Source organism: Acinonyx jubatus, chromosome C1, assembly GCF_027475565.1.
Source record: "Acinonyx jubatus isolate Ajub_Pintada_27869175 chromosome C1, VMU_Ajub_asm_v1.0, whole genome shotgun sequence".
NCBI classification, from domain to species: Eukaryota; Metazoa; Chordata; class Mammalia; order Carnivora; family Felidae; genus Acinonyx; species Acinonyx jubatus.
Window position 1 is genome coordinate 104488502 of NC_069381.1, and position 19193 is coordinate 104507694.

At 38.1% G+C, this 19193-nt stretch overlaps 1 protein-coding gene across 2 annotated transcripts in view; it reads left to right on the top strand.

The window, feature by feature from the left end:
• Positions 1 to 19193, top strand: part of SNX27 (sorting nexin 27) — a 69345-nt gene that overhangs the window by 34046 nt on the left and 16106 nt on the right. For both annotated transcript variants that reach the window (XM_053214809.1, XM_027056165.2), the window contains exons 3-7: positions 9400 to 9592; positions 11203 to 11267; positions 13543 to 13647; positions 17270 to 17348; positions 18933 to 19096. In XM_053214809.1, the coding sequence (XP_053070784.1) occupies positions 9400 to 9592; positions 11203 to 11267; positions 13543 to 13647; positions 17270 to 17348; positions 18933 to 19096 (606 nt within the window). The remainder of the gene's footprint in view (positions 1 to 9399; positions 9593 to 11202; positions 11268 to 13542; positions 13648 to 17269; positions 17349 to 18932; positions 19097 to 19193) is intronic.

The following is a 19193-nucleotide window of genomic DNA, read 5'->3' on the forward strand; positions in this document are numbered from 1 at the left end:
CAGCTGTGTCCAGTCTACTGATGAGCTTGTCAGAGAAATTCTACATCTCTGGCATCATGTTTTTTTATTTCTATTATTTCCCTTAAAATTCTCCATCTATTTATACATGCTGTGTACATTTTCCATGAGATCTTTTAATATATGAATCATAGTTATTTTATTTTATTAAAAAATTGTTTTAAGTTTGTTTATTCATTTTGAGAGAGACAGAGTGAGCAGGGAAGAGGCAGAGAGAGAGAGAGAGAGAGAAAGAAAGAGAGAATCCCAAGCAGGCTCCGTACTGTCAGCGTGGAGCCCATCATGCTGTTCATACCCACGAAACACGAGATCATGACCTCGGCTGAAATCAAGAGTCATTTGCTCAACTGACTGAGCCACCCAGGTGCCCCTGAATCATAGTTATTTTAAGATCCCTGTCTGATAGTTTTAACATCTAGATATCTCTGAGACTACCTTATCTCTTGACATATGTGTTTTTTATGTCTTGCTTTTTTGTCCTGTAATATGTGATTGAATATGCCAAGCATCATGTGTAGAACAGTAGCGACTGAGGTAAGTAGTATTTGAATCTGAAAATATGCAGGCATCTTCTTCTGTTAGGGGATTGAGCCAGTCAAGCTCAATTTGGGTGTTGTTGTGGCTTTTGGTACCTTTATTGTGCTGTAAAGTTCAAATCCCTCTAACAGTAAGTCGCTTTGTGCTTAGACTGGGGGCTGGGGTCAGAGGCTCTGTTTTTTCTCACTGTTCTCCTCTTCCCTCTCTCAACTTTTAGCCACCCCTGCACGCCTGTACCACAGACAAATTCTCTCCATACTCTTGCCTCTCTTCCACTGGTGAACCACTCTTGCTTTTTATGTAGGCTAGATTTGTAATAAGGTTCTCTGTTATCTGGTCCTGCTTCTGTCTTAGGCAGTCTACTTAGACCCTGTGCCTATGTCTTGGGAGTGAGACTTTTAGTTTTCCTACCCTTCTTCCTTATCACAACTAAACTCTGCCTTGTATCTGTGGTTAGTCTTTGAAGAGTTTCTTCTCCCTCCCCCAGCTATGGCCAATCTCTACTTGGTATCAGGAACTTGGGCCCAAGATGGTTTCCTGCCTCTCACCAGGAGTGGAGGGTTTTTGCTTTTACTTTTTTCCCAGAAGCAGGGGATCTTCACCAGTGCCCTCCGGATGAAAGGGTTTGCTGCCCATCCCCCAAGGGATTAAGGCTTTTGCTTAATAGAAGAGAAAGGTCTAGGGGAGGTGGGTGGAGCATTGTGTCTGTCCCCTAACAATTGCCAATCACCTTTCTCATGCCTAGGCTACTATGGTAGACCATTTCTAGGCTCCTGCCCTGTCCCTAGTCTTTCTTGTAAGCACAAGAGGCCCAGGGGGAAGACTTGCATGTGCATAGGAGCTCTCCTATGTCTGGAATGAGATTACTCTTCTTGCACCTTCCTAAATCCTACAGCTGCTTAATGTATTTGCTATTTCTTTTGTTTCTGTTATTTCTGAGTCTGTTTCTATTGACTGATTTCTCTCCTGGTTTACAGGTTAAATTTTCATGTTTCCTTGTATGTCTAGTAATTTTTGATGGGTATCACACACTGTTAATTTTTTTTAATGTTTATTCATTTTTGAGAGAGAGAAAGAGATTGTGAGTGGGAGAGGGGCAGACAGAGAGGGAGACAGAGAATCCCAAGCAGGCTCTGCACTGTCAGCACAGAGCCAGACGTGGGGCTGGAACTCATCAGGTGAGATCATGACCTGAGCTGAAATCAAGAATTGACCGCTTAATCCTGAGCCACCCGGGCACCCCCTGTACACTGTTAATTTAATGTTACTGTGTGTTAGATTTTGTTACATTCCTTTAAAGAATGTTGAAATTTTTTCTTTTTTTTTTTTTCTTTCTTTTTTTTGCTGGCATGCAGTTAAGTTCCTTATAGATTACTTTGATTCTTTTTTAGGTTTGTTTTTAAGCTCTTTTAGTGTGAGCATAGAGTAGTTTTTACTCTAGAACTAATTTAGCCCTACTCCTAAAGCATAGCCCTTTTTAGTTCTTTTGATTGCTATAGAAATTTCAAGGGAGGTCTCTCTATTCTGGTTGGAGGAAAGTCAGATGATTAAAGATGGTCTTTGAACTCAGGTAATTGTTATTTTTACAACTCACCCTGGTAATAGTTCTTTTCCTCAAATTGCTATTCAGCCAAAATTCAAGGGGAGCCTATGCAGATTTCTAGAGCTCTGTCTCTCTTTAGCTCCCTCCTCTTGTGTTCTGCAAAGTCTAGCTGCTTTAGCCTCCCTAAACTCTAGTCTCTGTCTCCACAACTCCGTGAAGTTGCCAAATTGTTTGGATGCCCCTGTCTGAGTTGTAGTTCAGGAGTTACCTCTAGACAGGAAGCCTAGGTTGAGGTAGGGCTCATCGTGTTTGTTTTCCTTTTCTCAGGGATCACAGTTCTTAGCTGCCTATTGTCCAGTGTCCAAAAATAGTTGTTTCCTATGTTTTGCCTAGTTTCTAGTGTTTACAGTGGAAGGTTAATTCCAGACCATCCATAAAATTTCCAGACTATCCTATAAAAGCAGAATATTTTTATTTATGGGTATTTTATTTCTTGATTTTAGAAGACATACCAACAGAATCCTATTTCATACTATTTAGAAAAATCAATTCTAGATGGATTAAGACTTAAATGACAAAATGAAAAAATTAAAAGCTCTTAGTAGAAAGTATAGGTGAATAGCTTTTTGATCCTGGGTATAGCAAAGAGTTTAAAAGACACAGAAAGCATTGGTTATAAAAATAATGATAAATTGGACTCTAAAACTGAGAAATTTGGGGGGCACCTGTGTGGCTTACTTTGGTTAAGCATCTAACTCTTGATTTTGGCTTAGGTCATGATCTCACAGTTCATCAGATCAAGGCCCGTGTCCAGCTCTGTGCTGATGGCACACAGCTTGCTTAGGATTCTGTCTCTCCCTCTGTCTCTGCCCCTCCCCTGCTCATGTGCACTGTCTCTCAAAATGAATAAACTTTAAAAGAATTAAAGAGAAAAAAAAAACAAAAAAAAAACCAAGTTAATAAAGTGACAAAACAAATGATACAGTAGGAGAAGATACAGTGTATACAACATGAAAAAGATTATGTCAAGAACATAAAAAGAACTCTACAAATCAGTGAGAAAAACACAAAAAATTAATGCAACACTGGACAAAATATATGAATATGTTTTTTTTACAGAAGAGGACACTCACATGGCCAATAAATACGTGAAGAGATGATTGACATCATTACATGTAACATTAAGAGAATTGTAAATTGGAACCACAGTAGGAAATCTTTTCCCACCCATTCCCCATTGGCAAGAAGTAAAAGAATTTTTTTATGTATTATGAAAGGAGTATAACTTGATGTAACCACTTTAGCTTACAGTTTGGCATGATCTCTTTCAGTTGAATATTCACATACCTTATAACCCTGCAGTTCTAGTCGGAGTACATCTAGGAGAATCTCTTATATACGTACAACATGTGGCATATGTACAAGTTGATAGCAGTATTTGTTCACAATAGCAAAAACCCAGAATCAACCCAAGTGCTCATCAACAGAACAGATATTTAAAAAGCAAAACAACAGGGGTGCGTGGGTAACTCGGTCGGTTAAGCCTCTGACTTTGGCTCAGGTCACAATCTCACAGTTTGTGGGGTTAAGCCCTGCATCAGGCTCTGTGCTGACAGGTCAGAGCCTGGAGCCTGCTTCAGGTTCTGTGTCTCCCTCTCTCTTTGCTCCTCCCCTGCTCGTACTCTGTCTGTCCCTCTCAAAAATAAATAAACATTAAAAATAAATAAAAAGCAAAACAACAACTGTTATATACAGCAGAATTGTGGATGAGACTAAGGGAAAAAATAAGCCCTGGAAGGTCTCACTGTGCATGGTAACCTTTTTATAAAACCTAAATGCCCTTTAAAAATTAAAATAAAAAAGAATTTAAGTAATACATACAAATACAGGAAAAAACTATAAAAAGAAAAGCGAGGGAATGATGAACATGATTATGATCATTTTGGGGGTCAGGGAAGCAGGGAGAGGGGATGAAGGAGGCAGAGACTATGGTTAGAAATAAGTGTCAGGGTCTTAGTTTATAGTTTACTTTTTGCAAGGTTAAAAATAACTAATTTAATATCCAAAGAGCTTGCCATGAGACTATGTTGTGAACCAAAGATTATGATTAATCCAGTTCTGTATACCCAAGGTCCAAATAAAGAAAAAAAAAAAAAAGTAACAGAGACCATTTATGATCCATGTTAGGGAGAATACACACACAAGAAACCGAAGTTATTTAAGAGCATATTGTGGCCTTTATGCTTTTTTCTTCCCAAGAAGGAGCCTAAATACTTCAGCATTTAGGAAAAATATTTCAGTGTTCCATTGTTAAGGATCTCACCCATTTTACTCAGAAATCAGCTAAGAGTGCTGTATCTCCTTTTGCTTTTATAGGCAGCTTATGAATGGCAATAATGTTTGTTTGTTTTTTTTAATTTTTTTTTTTAAATGTTTATTCAATTTTGAGACAGAGACAGAGCATGAGGGAGGGAGGGGCAGAGAGAGAGGGAGACACAGGATCTGAAGCAGGCTCCAGGCTCTGAATTATCAGCATAGAGCCCGACGCAGGGCTCGAACCCACAAGCCGTGAGATCATGACCTAAGCCAAAGTCAGATGCTCAACTGACTGAGCCACCCAGGTGCCCCTAATGTGGTTTTCTTAAGATGAATTTTCAGCTAAAAATAAGATTAAATGGCAGGGTGGTGTTGGAAGCAATTTGTTGGTCATAACGTACATTGAAGATTCATCCAGATCAACGGCAGGAACCAGGACAGTGTCTACTAGACTTTCGGAAGCTGAACTTGAGTGATATTGCCATGGCCAAAATGTCATCATTCTACCTTTTTTTTTTTTTTTTCACTTTTGCATTATGTATGGAGATTCTCTGTTCAGTAGCACAATTCCTGTCAGTTTACTAAAGGTTTGAAAAAATGAGAACTTTTTAATATCTAGATCCTACATAGGTTGAGACGTTATCACTTAAAAGCCTTATCTGTAGGTGGGAGGGTTAAGGAACCAACAAAATGAAGATCTCTGATATCTGGGATTTCAGTTTTGCTATTGAATACCCAGATGTTACTAGAATTGCTTTCCCACAGTGGCTTGTGCTCATTGTAAGACTTTATCAGTTACAGGGCGGCTGGCTGGCTGAATCAGTAGGGCACAAGACTGTTGATCTTGGGTTTGTGAGTTCAAGCCCCACATTGCGCATGGAGTCTACTTGAAAGGAAGGAAGGAAGGAAGGAAAGAAGGAAGGAAGAGAAAGAAAAGAAAGAGAGAAAAGAAAAAAGAAAAGAAAAGAAAGAGAAAGAAAGAAAGAAAAAAGAACTTACCAGTTACCATCTTCTGGTATTCATTACATAGCATTAAATCATGAGGCTGGAGAGAGAAATGGCATAGCATGGATTTTCAGCATTTACATATTTAGAAGTCATTTTGAAGTTGAATTTTGGAACTTTGACTTACAGAATCTAGAGAAACAAAATAAGATCACTGATCAGATAAGTTTTACACTTTCCCCACCTATAATCCATGCCTTTTTCCATATTGGGTTCTTACTGAACAAAGACTATCTCAAGAGGACTGAAACTTGTTACCCTCAATGGTACTATGAGTGGTGTGGAGCATGCGGGCTGAGACCTGTAACGTGTGCACGGAATCCATGCCTGCAGTGCCCTGCCTGCCCAGGTCCTGGGGCTGAGGGTGGGCTCTGCTCTCCATGCATGAATTCACAGACAACAGAAATGATGTTGGAACAGTGGGAATCAGCAATTTTGCACAGGAAGCTTTGGGAGATGTTGTTTAATGTAGTCTGCCTGAAGTTGGGACCAAACTGAACAAACAAAATGAGTTTGGTGCTTTGGACAGTGTGAAAGCTGCTGGTGAACTCTTATTCTCCTCTATCAGAAGAAGTAACTGAAATTAATGAAGCTCTTAGAGAAAATCCAGGACTTGTCAACAAATCTTGTTAGGAAGATGGTTGGCTGATCAAGATAACAGTAATCCTTCAGAATTGGATGAATTAATGAGTGAAGAAAAATATAAGAAATACATAAAGTCTATTGAGGAATGAAAATGGAATCCCTAAATAAACTAGTATAAACCAAAAAAAAAAAAAAAAAAGGAAGAAAGAATTGTTTTCTCAGACAACTGGTTTTGCAGTCACCTTGAAGTCTTGTAGGTTATGGTCAGTTGGAGAAGAAGGTGACCAGTGATCATTAAATTCAGTGTACTATCACAAGCTAGATTAACTTCATCTAATTCCATTTATGAGCCAACCAGTCTTAGGGTTTAAATTAAAATGGAAAGATCCTAGAAGCACGGCCTGCCTATGTATATCTTTAGTTCCTGTTTGATTATGTTCTCCTTTAAGTCCAGAGAATATATATATATATATATATTTTCAACATTTATTTATTTTTGAGAGAGAAAGAGGACATGTGCGCAGAGAAGGGCACAGAGACAAGGGGATAAAGGATCCAAAGCAGGCTCCACATTGACAGCAGAGCCTGACAGTTGGCTTGAACTCCCAAACCGTGAGATCATGACCTGAGCTGAAATCAGATGCTTAACCGACTGAGCCACTCAGGCACCCCCAGAGAATATATTTTTTGATGGACTTTCTCATTTGTAATGAGGCTCTGGGCGTTTCTCATGGATCATGGACATTCATGAGTTTTAGGCAGAAGATCTCAGCATGCACTAAGTGAATTGGTCATTTTTTGGGCAAATGAGTGTATCCAAACCAGGGAAATATGAATACTAATAGATCTTGGTTCATTTTAAGGACCAATGAAGAACAAAGCAGTCTCTGTTGTGATTTAAAAAAAAATTTTTTTTTAATGTTTATATTTGAAAGAGAGAGAGAACAAGCAGGAGAGGGGCAGAGAGAGGGAGACACAGGATCTGAAGCAGGCTCCAGACTACGAGCTATCAGCACAGAGTCCGATGCAGAGATTAAACCCACAAACTGTGAGATCATGACCTGAGCCAGTCAGAGGCTTAACCAACTGAGCCACCCAGGTGCTCCTGTTGTGATCTTTTTGTATATTTCTCATTTACTAAGCACAGTTAATTTAAAAGTGGTTTTGGCTCTTGTGGAAGCCATTTCTATTTGCATTAAAATATTACAGAACTGTCAGGCATTCTGTTTATATTTCTGTTTCCTGTGATGCCACATTTAAATAGAGATTGGTAGGGAGGTAGGTGAGAGGCTATTTAATGTTAACTCTTCTTACTTTATCAAGAAACTGAAAGTTGAATCAACTTCTCAGATTTCTTTTTGAAACTATCACAAAGGCTTCTCAAGCTCTAGGGTTCTTTCTACCCTAGGAAATATTTTACTGGACTGGAGATCACTCAAGTGGTCACCTTTGAGGAAATGCAGTCATAGTCTTCATGTGCATTATCAAGGACCTGCTGTACTCTTCCTTGGAAAGAGACTTGGGGGCAGATCTTTGAGCTGGCAGTGTCACTAACTAGTTTTACCTCCCCTCCTTTCTTCATTGTATGAGGAATTCAGGCTGATATATATCACCTATAGTATTGTGGACTTGCTTTTTAAGCAAAGGAATGGTGATATTAGTGAGAAATTTGGATAGTTTAGTTTGAGATGGAAGTATATAAGACCAAACTGAATAAGACTTCTAAAGACTGCCTGCTCCAGGGGTGCCTGGGTGGCTCAGTTGGGTGAGCGTCCAACTTCGGCTCAAGGCATGATCTCATGGTTTGTGAGTTTGAGCCCCGTGTTGGGCTCTGTGTTGACAGCTCAGAGCCTGGAGCCTGCTTCAGAGTTTGTGTTTCCATCTCTCTCTCTCTCTCTCTCTCTCTCTCTCTGCCCCTCCCCCCCATGTTCTCTCTCTCTCTCTCTCTCTCTCTCTCTCTCTCTCTCTCTCAAAAATAAACATTAAAAAAAAAATTTAAAGACTGCCTGCTCCAAAGAGAACAGGTGGTGTTGTGTAAGGGGACTCTTGTTTTCTTATGCATTTGTACTTCAGGAGGAAGTGATGGGAATACTTTGGTAATATATGTGCTTCATCACAGACAGTCACAACTTTGAGTGATAATCACAGGAAAAAAGCTCATTGATCAGGATCATACACATCCCTGGAGACTGTTTCATAGTGATTAGAGATTTTGCCTTTAATTGGGGGAGGAATCATAGTTGGAGAGTTATGGGAGAGGAGTCTTGAATGAGTAAATTATTTTATTTTTGCATTTAACTCATACTTCCTAAATCACAGAAGCATGGTAAAGATTCTTTTTGAGCTTTAAGGGAAGGCTTTGGCCCACACATTCTCAGTGATTAACTCTTGATTCCATGTGTAGATGATCTGTTTTGTGCACATTTAAAATTCAGAATGATTTTTGCAAAACCAGTAAATGTGATTTGGGGCCTTTTTTTCCATCTCTGCCTAATTTGATATGTTCTGAGAATACAGGGTAACTTGGATTATTAGATGTTTTTGGATTATACATTCCTTCACTTTATGAGGGTACATATTCAAGACTTTATGTGGGTGCATACTCAGAAACTTCACATATATGCATTAATTTCTTCATCAAATACTTACTGACTCCCTGTTATGTTCCACACCCTGTTCTAAAAGTTTGACAGGCATCTATGAACAATAAACAAAAATCTCTAACCGTTTCTTCATGAGGATTATTAACTCTTTGTTATTACAAGATGGTCCTTAGAATACGTTTATTCCACTTTTTGTTAACCCGATTTTAAGGAAGAGCAAAACTAAGGATACCTGACTTCAGGAAAGGAGTTTTTGCCACAGAAACCTTTTGCTAACAAAATGCCACTGTTACATCATTTTTAGACATTCCTTTAGAAGTTTGGACCACACACAAATATCAGTCACAATGCTTTATAATCCACCTTCGCTTTGTACATCCATCTCTCTCCAAATTTGCTTGCTTATTCATTCACTAGATTTACCATTGGCTTTGAATGACTTTTAACTTTCTAAAAATAAAGATCCACCCTTAAAAGCTGAAAATTGTCTTTGAAGATATTTCAAACACTGTGTTGGAGGTAATTTTAATAGCAAAAATTAGATTATGGGCCACTTGAAAAGAGTAGCACTCTGTTGTCCACATCATTTCTGGCATGCTTATTGAAAGTAAGCCTTACTTGACAGTGACCTTGAACATGTTCTCTTGTTAAGTGCATAGCAGAATATACCTCACCAGTATCAGCCTGAGCTTGACTTTAGATGATTCTGTGATTTAATTGGTAGTAAGTAGGCTTTTTTTGTTTTTTTGTTTTTGTTTTTTTTTTTTTTTTTTTGTTCTTCCCCCTCACCAGGTATACAATGTTTATATGGCAGGGAGGCAGCTGTGTTCTAAGCGGTACCGGGAGTTTGCTATCCTACACCAGAACCTGAAGAGAGAGTTTGCCAACTTTACATTTCCCCGACTTCCAGGGAAGTGGCCATTCTCTTTATCAGAACAGCAATTAGATGCCCGACGTCGGGGGTTGGAAGAATATCTAGAAAAAGGTAAGTTGGCCTATTAAATGCTACTACCTTAAGTAGACTTGGATTCTAGGTATGTGTTGCAACTCCTAAACCGCATGGCTAAGTTTCCTGAAACTGAATAGTGAAAGTAAATCAAATTTATGACCATTGGTGTTGAATGATGTGAGCTTTGAAGCCAAAACTGAAATGTCCAATACAAGGATTAATAGCCTATGTTATTGACTTGCTGAGCACTTAAAAACAGAAAAATGCATAATTAGTTTTTGATGAAGTAGGGACCTTTATTGGGTTATGTTATTTGCCAGCAAACACGTACAGACCTACTCATCAACATGGTGAATTGATTTGGCAACTAAGTGGGCTGTATTTAAAACATTTTTTTTTGAAATGACTCTTAGTTCACTGGCATATCCTACTTGAAAAGTCCATTTTCCTCTTACAGTTGTCCATGGATAGGTTTGCCGAGTTGTAGATATCTAAAGTCCCCTTGATCTAAGCAGGTTATAGGTGGAAGTATTGAAACTTTACTTGTTATCTCAGGACTTCCAAATAGTACATCAGGAGTTTGTGGATGTGGATGCTGAAACATTTGGTTATCAGAAAGTCAAGGAGAAATGACCCAGATCTCCGGAATAAGATAGTTCATTTTGTGGCTCAGAGAAGAGACCTTGCTTCGCTACATTATAGAGTTATATAATTTGCCAGTTGTGCAACAGGCTTCTCTTTAAAATACTAATTTAATAGAAAAATAGTCTTATGTGATATTTATTAATTCTGTGTCCTTGTGTAAGAACTAATTGACCTAGTTGAATTTTTTAAAATTTTAGTGGAGAGCCTTATCCCTGAAGAAAAACTGTTTCCCCTGTAGAAGGTAGTGAGACTTCCTCATCTGTTTTTAGCTTTTTTCTAACATGGAATGGCCTCTAAACACAGCCCTTGGGAAATAAAAAGGGTATAAATTTTTTTAATAAAATGAAGTGAAGTCATCAGTATAACTCATTATCCTCATGAGAGTGTCAGGAAATTAACTTTCTTAGATTTAGACAATTAGCTACTTTCCTTCCTTCCTTCCTTCCTTCCTTCCTTCCTTCCTTCCTTCCTTCCTTCCTTCCTTTTAAAGGTTGTTGTTTTGAAGCTTAAGTCAGCGAGGTGAGAAGATGCGCTGAGCTTAATACTTAATTACCTACCCATTTTTCCCAAAGTGTTTTTAACTGCTTATGGTTCTCTGACTGGCCTCGTTCCTAGGTAGACCAAGTGTACATTTTTCCTTCTGTATTTCAGTTTTGTGTTTGCTTTATTCCTGATTGACCTTACCCTAGCTCTGTTGTCTGGCTTGGTCTTCTTCGTTCACATGAGACTGCAAAGTTAGATTTACTGAAGTGTTATTTTGAATGACTTCCTTTGGCTATGTATAATGTTTTTAGCAAGCTACATCTTTGAACATCCTAATTTTCCTCTGTTGTGGTTCATATTTATATGAATGTTTGTTGTGCCTTAATGTGTTATACATCAGGAATGACCACCTCAGCATTGCCTGCTACTGATGATTTATACTTAAACCTTGATACATTGTTGACTTTAAAGTCTCCATTTTTGGGTCTCACACCAGATTCAATTTTTGTTTTCTACAGTATGCTCAATACGTGTCATTGGTGAGAGTGACATCATGCAGGAATTCCTATCAGAATCAGATGAGGTAGGTAAATACTCCCCACAGTGACTGTTCACCCCTTGGCTCCTTGCGGGCAGGGGATAAAGATGTCAATTATAGGTTGAATTGCTGTAAATTCCCCCAATGACTGTTTTTTTTCAAGTTGCCTTTCTTATGTATCCTGCTTATCTTTTAAGACCTAGCGCTAGGTTCACTTTCTCTTTGCATAGCCTTCCCTGATACTCAAGTCCTTGGTTTTCCTTTATCTTTATCTTTTTTTTTTTTTTTTTTTTTTTTTTGGAGAGCGTGCGTGATTGGGGAGGGGCAGAGGGAGAGAGGGAGACAGAGAATCCAAAGTGGACTCTGCACTGTCAGCACAGAGCCTGATGCAGGACTCAAACTCATAAACCATGAGATCATGACCTGAGCTGAAGTTAGACACTCAACTGACTGAGCCACTCAGGTGCCCCTCAAGTCTTTGGTTTAGGAACCTTTTTTTTTTTTTTTTTTTTTTTTTTTTTTAATTTTTTTTCAACGTTTTTTATTTATTTTTGGGACAGAGAGAGACAGAACATGAACGGGGGAGGGGCAGAGAGAGAGGGAGACACAGAATCGGAAACAGGCTCCAGGCTCCGAGCCATCAGCCCAGAGCCTGACGCGGGGCTCGAACTCACGGACCGCGAGATCGTGACCTGGCTGAAGTCGGACGCTTAACCGACTGCGCCACCCAGGCGCCCCTGGTTTAGGAACCTTTGCAGTCAGACCACTCAATCATCACCTTGTTGCTATCCTATTCTCCCATTTTGTGTACATATAATCAAATTATTACTTTATATTTTTAGTTCACTACAGTGTGAACTACCAGTAGGTAAGAGCTAAGTCTTTTTTTCTAGCCTTATTGAATTAGAATTGACAAATAAGAATCATCTATATTTGAGGTGTACAACTTGATGATTTGATGTACGTATACATTGTGAAAGATCACAACAGTCAAGCTAACGAACCTATCCATTACCTCATAGTTACCATTTTCTTTCTTTCTTTCTTTCTTTCTTTCTTTCTTTCTTTCTTTCTTTCTTTCTTTCTTTCTTTCTTTCTCTCTCTCTCTCTCTCTCTCTCTCTCTCTCTTTCCTTCCTTCCTTCCTTCCTTCCTTCCTTCCTTCCTTCCTTCCTTCCTTTTCTTTCTCCCTCCCTCCCTCCCTCCCTCCCTCCCTTCCTTCCTTCCTTCCTTCCTTCCTTCCTTCCTTCCTTCCTTCCTTCCTTTCTCTCTCTCTCTCTCTCTCTCTCTCTCTCTCTCTCTCTCTGTCCTGTGTGTGGTGAGAGCACTTGAAATCTACCCTCCTGGCAAATTTCAAGTATACATTATAGTATTGTTAACTCTGGTCACCATGGTATTATACATTAGAGCTCTGGACCAAGAGCTAAATCTTGGCCATCTTTGTATTCCCAGTGCCTTACAATAATGTCAAGCATATTAGAGGTGCTTAATAAATACTAATTGAATAGAAGAATGAAGATGTAATGCTGCTATATTAAATAGTGCGTTATCTACTAGTTATTTTATATGTGTATGTCTTATTTTCTCAACTAGGTTATAAATTTCTTGCAGACAAGTGCTTGTAATTAATGCTTAGGATGGTTTTAGACAATAGATAGCACCATTTTTCAAGTGATAAACGAAGATGGACTTGCTCCTCAATAGTTTCTCTCTAATCAAACTTACAAGCTAGAGGAATGTATTGATCATCAAAAGCAATAAGAAAGAAGTATCTTCTGAATTAAGGGATAAGAATTGTTTACTCTTTCGAAGAAAACTAGGCATCACGTTAACTCAGATTCCTGCCTTTCATCCATTTTTCCAGTCAGAGGTGTCATGATTCCTTCTAAGTTCAGGGAGGAACTTATACTACTTGAGCCAATCTAGCATGCCTAACCATTTAAAACCAGAAAATTTTTGTCAAAACTACTGCTTCCAGTTGTTTTCTTTTCTCAATGGTGAGTTCTGAATGTTTGGAAGTAGGCCAAAAATGTCATCTGTATTTGACCTAGACTGCCTCACATAAGTGTTCCATTTTGAAATGTGGACACACTGGCTTTAACATGTTTCTTTCCTCCCTGTTCATCTTAAAGGTTAACTTTTGCTGCAGCCTGAAGTCAGGTTTCTGACTTGTAAAATGTATTGACTTTAAGGTGTCTTTTTCCCCTTTTCGTTGGAACTTAACTTTCTATCACACGTTTAGATTGTTGCTTAGTCAGCATGTTATAAGGAGAGTGAGGATATGCTGAGTTACAAATTATGTCTCTGTGTCTTTTCCCACAGAACTACAATGGTGTGTCCGACGTAGAACTGAGAGTAGCATTACCAGATGGAACAACAGTTACAGTCAGGGTTAAAAAGAACAGTACCACAGACCAAGTGTATCAGGTAAATTAAACTTGAACAAGTAGACTCAACATTGGATGGTATGAAGCTAAGGAGGATGGATGAAATGAGTTAATGAAATGAGTTAATAAAGTGCTTAGGCGATCTGGCACATAATAAATTTATTAAATGTGAGCTACTACTATTGATATTGTTATTAATGTGAAAGTACTTTGCCCTCCTTTAAAGAAAAGTACAGTATGTATCCTGGGTCGTAGTGGTTGTAATTAGCGCCCCCCCCCTTTCTTTTCTTTTTCTTTTTTTTTTTTAAGTTTATTTATTTATTTTGAGAGATAGTGCCAGTGGGGGAAGGGCAGAGAGAGAATCTCTAGAACTCGGCATTCTCAACACAGAGCCTGACACAGGGCTCAAACTCATGAACTGTGAGATCATCATGACCTGAGCCTAAGAGTTAGATGCTTAACTAACTGAGACACTCAGGTGCCCCAGCCCTGCTTCTTTTTAATTGTAGAAAACTTTAATATAAACAGAACAGTACAGTGGACCTCCATTTACGCATCATTCATATTTAATAACCATCAAGATTTTGCCACATTTGCATTATACGTGTATCTTTTTTTTCTTTTCCTTTGTTTAAATGTTTTATTTTTTTTTAATGTTTATTTAGAGAGAGCTAGCATGCACAAGTGGGGGAGGGGCAAAGAGAGAGGGGTAGAGAGAGAATCCAAGCAGGCTCTGCACTGTCAGCACGGAGCCCAGTGCAGGGCTTGAACCCACAAACCCACGATCATGACCTGAGCTGAAATCAAGAGTCAGGATGCTTACCTGACTGAGCGACCCAGGTGCCCCTGTTTAAATATGTTAAAGCAAATTCCATTTTATTGGGCCTATATAGATTTCAGTATAAATTTCTAAAAAATAAAGGCATTCTTTTTACATAAACACAAAAGCCATTATCAGACCTAAAAAGTTAACAGTATTTCCTTGGCATTAACTAATAACAAATCCATAGTCCAATATTTCCAGCTGTCTAAAAATGATTTTTTATTGTTTGTTAAAATCTGGATCTAAACAAGGTTTGTTTTTTATCTTTGTTTTTAATGTTTATTTTTGAGAGAGAGAGAGAACACGAGCAGGGGAGGGACAGAGAGAGAGGGAGACAGAAGATCTGGAGCAGGCTCCAGGCTCCGTGCTGACAGCAGAGAGCCCAGTGTGGGGTTCGAAGCCACGAGCCATGAGATCATGCATGACCTGAGTCGAAGTTGGATGTTTAGCTGACTAAGCCACCTAGTCGTCCCAGTTTTTATGTTTGTTTGAATATAAGCAGCTTCCCTTCCCTTCCCCACCTTTTTATTTAGATGTTATTAGTTTGTTGCAGAAATTGGGTCTGTGTTGTGCAGTGTCCCACATTCTGAATTTATCTATTTATTTTTATGTGTGTCATTTAATATGTCCATCTCCTTACATTCTGCATGAATGGAAGTTTTGTCTAGAGAGCTCGACTAGGTTCAGCTTTTTTATAAGAATGCTTCCTAACTGGTGAGATACATCTTTCCTGTTGCTTTCAGGAGGTACACAGTATCTGTCTGGTTGTCCCATTTTTAGTGATACTGAGATTAATTGGTGCATTTATTTAGATGGTGATAACCTGGGCTCTCTATTGTAAAATTCCCCATTGGCCTGTAATCAGATGAGTGTATACACTGATGATTGTTGCCTTAACCAGTAATTTCATTAATTCTGTCATTTCTTCATATTTGTTAGGTAGAATTTTTCTATACAGAACTTTTCCTTACCAACTAAGGCTATGTATGTAGTTATCCTAAAATATAGTTTGTAGGAAAGAGAGGATAAATATTTAATTTTTTTAATTGCCAGTTTTCAGAGTGTAATGTTGGCATTGGAGTGTGATGTTGGTGATTCCAATGATATCCAATGAGATATTTTTATTTTATTTTATTTTACTTTTATTTTATGTTATTTTTATTTTATTTTAGTATTTGTGGGTTTTAGACATTCAGTATTATGTAATCAATCATGTGTATCATCTTTGATGCTCAGATTGTTTCATCTCTGGCCAGTGGAAGCTCCTTCATATCTGCTCCTGTATTCTTCTGATGCAACTTACTTGTTTATGATAGCATCCTTGCTTTTTGGTACAACAAGGTGTTCTGGCCTCATCTTTGTGTATTTCCTATCCTAGATCTATAATCAGCCACTTCCCTCAAGGAGTCCTGGTTTCTTTCAGTGAGAAATTACATTTAAAGATCATGATCTGGGTGCTAGATATAATCATTGCTTTTAGACCTAGGCCTTTTTGTCTTTAATCCTGATGTGATCAAGGTTTTCAGGGAGACTAACAGGTTTCTGGATATTAATGTTTATTGTTCCTTTGTAGCAAACAAAAATGTGTTCCCCATACATTTACTCATGTACTGTATACCATGGCAAAGGGTATGTGCAGAATTCAAGGTATTTCTGAAATTATAAAAGGGTGAAGTGATTGCAAGGAAAATGTTAATTTTACAAGTTGCTGATGTTTTTGTTTTGTATTCTTTGTTTCTCCCTCTCGCCCCCAAATTGTCTCTAGCAAGGCCTTTTGGTGAGGAGCAGCACTTTTCTCCTCATCCGCTTACTGAGACTTGTAGCTATAAACCATTTTCCAACCCCAGAGAGCATTTCAGTTTCCATTCACTGCAGTAAAGAATGGTAACTTAGAACATTGATAGTGTCATCAGGGATGAGAATGAGAATGGTATAATTATACTTGGTCTACTGAGCCACTGACATTCCACAATTGTATTTTGTTCAATTAATACCTTATTTATATTGGGATTGATCTTGAAAAGAAATTGTGGTACTATTTTGTGTTTTTTGAGTTTTGTTGATATTTGTAATTTTAGTTTTATTTGTACATGGAGTCTTTCAATTGCTTTTTGTCATATTAGCTCCTAGAGAGGAGGACTGATACTTGTTTAATATGTCTCTGTTGTCACAACATTTTGCTGTTTTCATGTGGATATCGATGATAGTAATTCTTAGGAAATGGAGATCCTCAGCCTGAGGCATGGATCATCCAAAAAATAAATAAGAACAATTTGTGAAGCATGAACAAAATTGACAAACTCTTTTCAGCTCAAGAACCAAAGATAAAGATTTTGCAAGTTAACAGCCTGTATGAAATGTAGGTTGAATGAAAATAAGTAAATAAACAAACAAATAAATAAATATAAATGTAGGTTATGTGTATGAGACTGGATATTTAAGAATTTATTTTCTTCTTAAGGTCTGTTCTTGTGAAGCACATTACTTGTAAGTGCTGTTAAAAAAGACTTTTGTGGGATGAAATCATATTTCAGAGAAAGAAGATGATATTTAAGGATAGCTTATTAGCTTGAATTGGACATGGAAACGCATATTTAGAGATTATATCTATTTTGGTCAAATATAGGTATTTTCCCCCTTTTATGTCATACATATGTATGCATGAGTGTGTGCACACATACATACAAAAAGAAAAGGTATAGACCATGAATTTAGTTCATGTGAAGCCGAGATGGCAAAACTCCTCCCTTCTCCCCCCTGCACATGCACATACCTGTCTTTTCCCATAGCTTGTCTGATTTAGTTACCCTGAAACCAATCTATCCTGTTTACCCTATAGGCTATTGCAGCAAAGGTTGGCATGGACAGTACAACGGTGAATTACTTTGCCTTATTTGAAGTGATCAATCATTCCTTTGGTAAGTGTCAGTCGGCTAATACTGAGTTTTGTTTGTGAGTATTTTATTCTAATACTATCAGACTGAAGCTCCCGGAAGCCATCAGACTGAAACTATTTGCTTAGAGAAGAAGAGCTTGAAGGCAAGGGGAGATCACACTCATTAGGACTGTCTCCCACAAGCAGACCAGGCAAATCTTATTACGCCCAAGTCAGAAAGGTGTCTGATCACTGATGATCCTTTTTCCTCTTTTGTAAGTATAACTTACTTATACCTAGCACTGAAACAGATACTTCATGAACTTATTTTAAATCAGGGGTTCAAAAGTAATATATTCCAATGAAATAGCCAAAAAGAGGGGTGTTCTATCTAGCCACAACTTACTTTGGTGTACTTTATGCTTTTTGTAGATAGTTAAGAATAGCTTTTTATTTTCAGGAGTCAGAAAAAGATACATTACTTAAAAGTCTTTGCGTTGATGCATATATTTAAGTTTCCATATAAATATACATTTTCTTTCTAGGAAATTTTATTGCATGTTGGCAGGAAGTTTCTCATATGTTATTTTATAAAAGCTAGAGATGGTGGCCACATTGGTTGCATTGAGAGCACAAAAGGGAGGAAGTCTGAGTGCTTGCTATGAATGACATAGATTTCCTATAGTTTATGGGTCTTTTCCACATCACATATACATGGGGCTAAGGCCAGAAACAATAGATAATATTGATTGATCAGACCTTGCCATCCCTGGTCAAGATAAAACAAGGTTGATTCTCCGTGAAGCAGCCATCTTTTTATTGTTTTTCATCTTCCCAACTCCCTATGGTCTAACTAGGCAGATATAAATGTTACAAAGGATTGCTAGGGAACCGGGCACTTGGATTCTAATCTTATCCTTTTTTTCTAAGCTTTAGTTAAGAAATAAAATGGGAAATATTAAATCTGTTTTTTGCAGTGTTACAAAGTCAAGTAAAGCATCAAAAGAAGAAAAAACTCTGAGCCTTTCTTAAGAAAAGCAATATAGAAATTAAATGTGATAGTGTTTTATCCTGCCTGTGCATTGTTAGGAAGAGGAAGAAACGTTACTCAGAAGACATTTTTCACTTTGATGAATGTCTTAGAGTTGGGGATGGGGATTGGGGAGAGCCTTTCAGCTCTTAACAAATAAGGGAATTGCCACATGAGAGACTCTGATTGCTCCATAGCTGGGTAAGAGGAGAGGCTTGCTTTAAAGATGTTCAGTGGACATCACTGTAACTTACCAGATAATAGATAAGATATTTTAATTGACTTTGGAATAGATGCTGTCTGCCCAGTCTGCATGTTAACTGAAGGATGTGTCATACAGGTGATAGATTTCAGTCAGTTTAAGACTCAACTGGCCATAGTCATAGTTAGAAGGGATACATTTAGGTAGAGAAATGGTTATTTTGTGGTCCCATAGCAGGCTGCTTGATGGATCTAACCTGATGTTCTGGTTAAGGATAGCCTGCCATTCTTAGTCTTCTTTACACAGTTTATGCTAGGGAAATTCTTTATATATCTTTAATCTTCTAGCTTTCTTCCTTTTTTTTTTTTTTTTTTTTTTTTTGGTCTTTTCTTCAGTACGTAAGCTGGCACCTAATGAATTTCCTCATAAACTCTACGTCCAGAATTACACATCAGCTGTGCCAGGCACCTGCCTGACCATTCGAAAGTGGCTTTTTACGACAGAAGAAGAAATCCTCTTAAATGACAATGACCTTGCTGTTACCTACTTTTTTCATCAGGTGGGTGAATTGATCTTCCTGGAAAGGCCTGATTGCTTTTTATGCTTGTATGTAGTGAGTTATTTGCCAATTCAGTGTGAATCCTTGGACAAGCTGC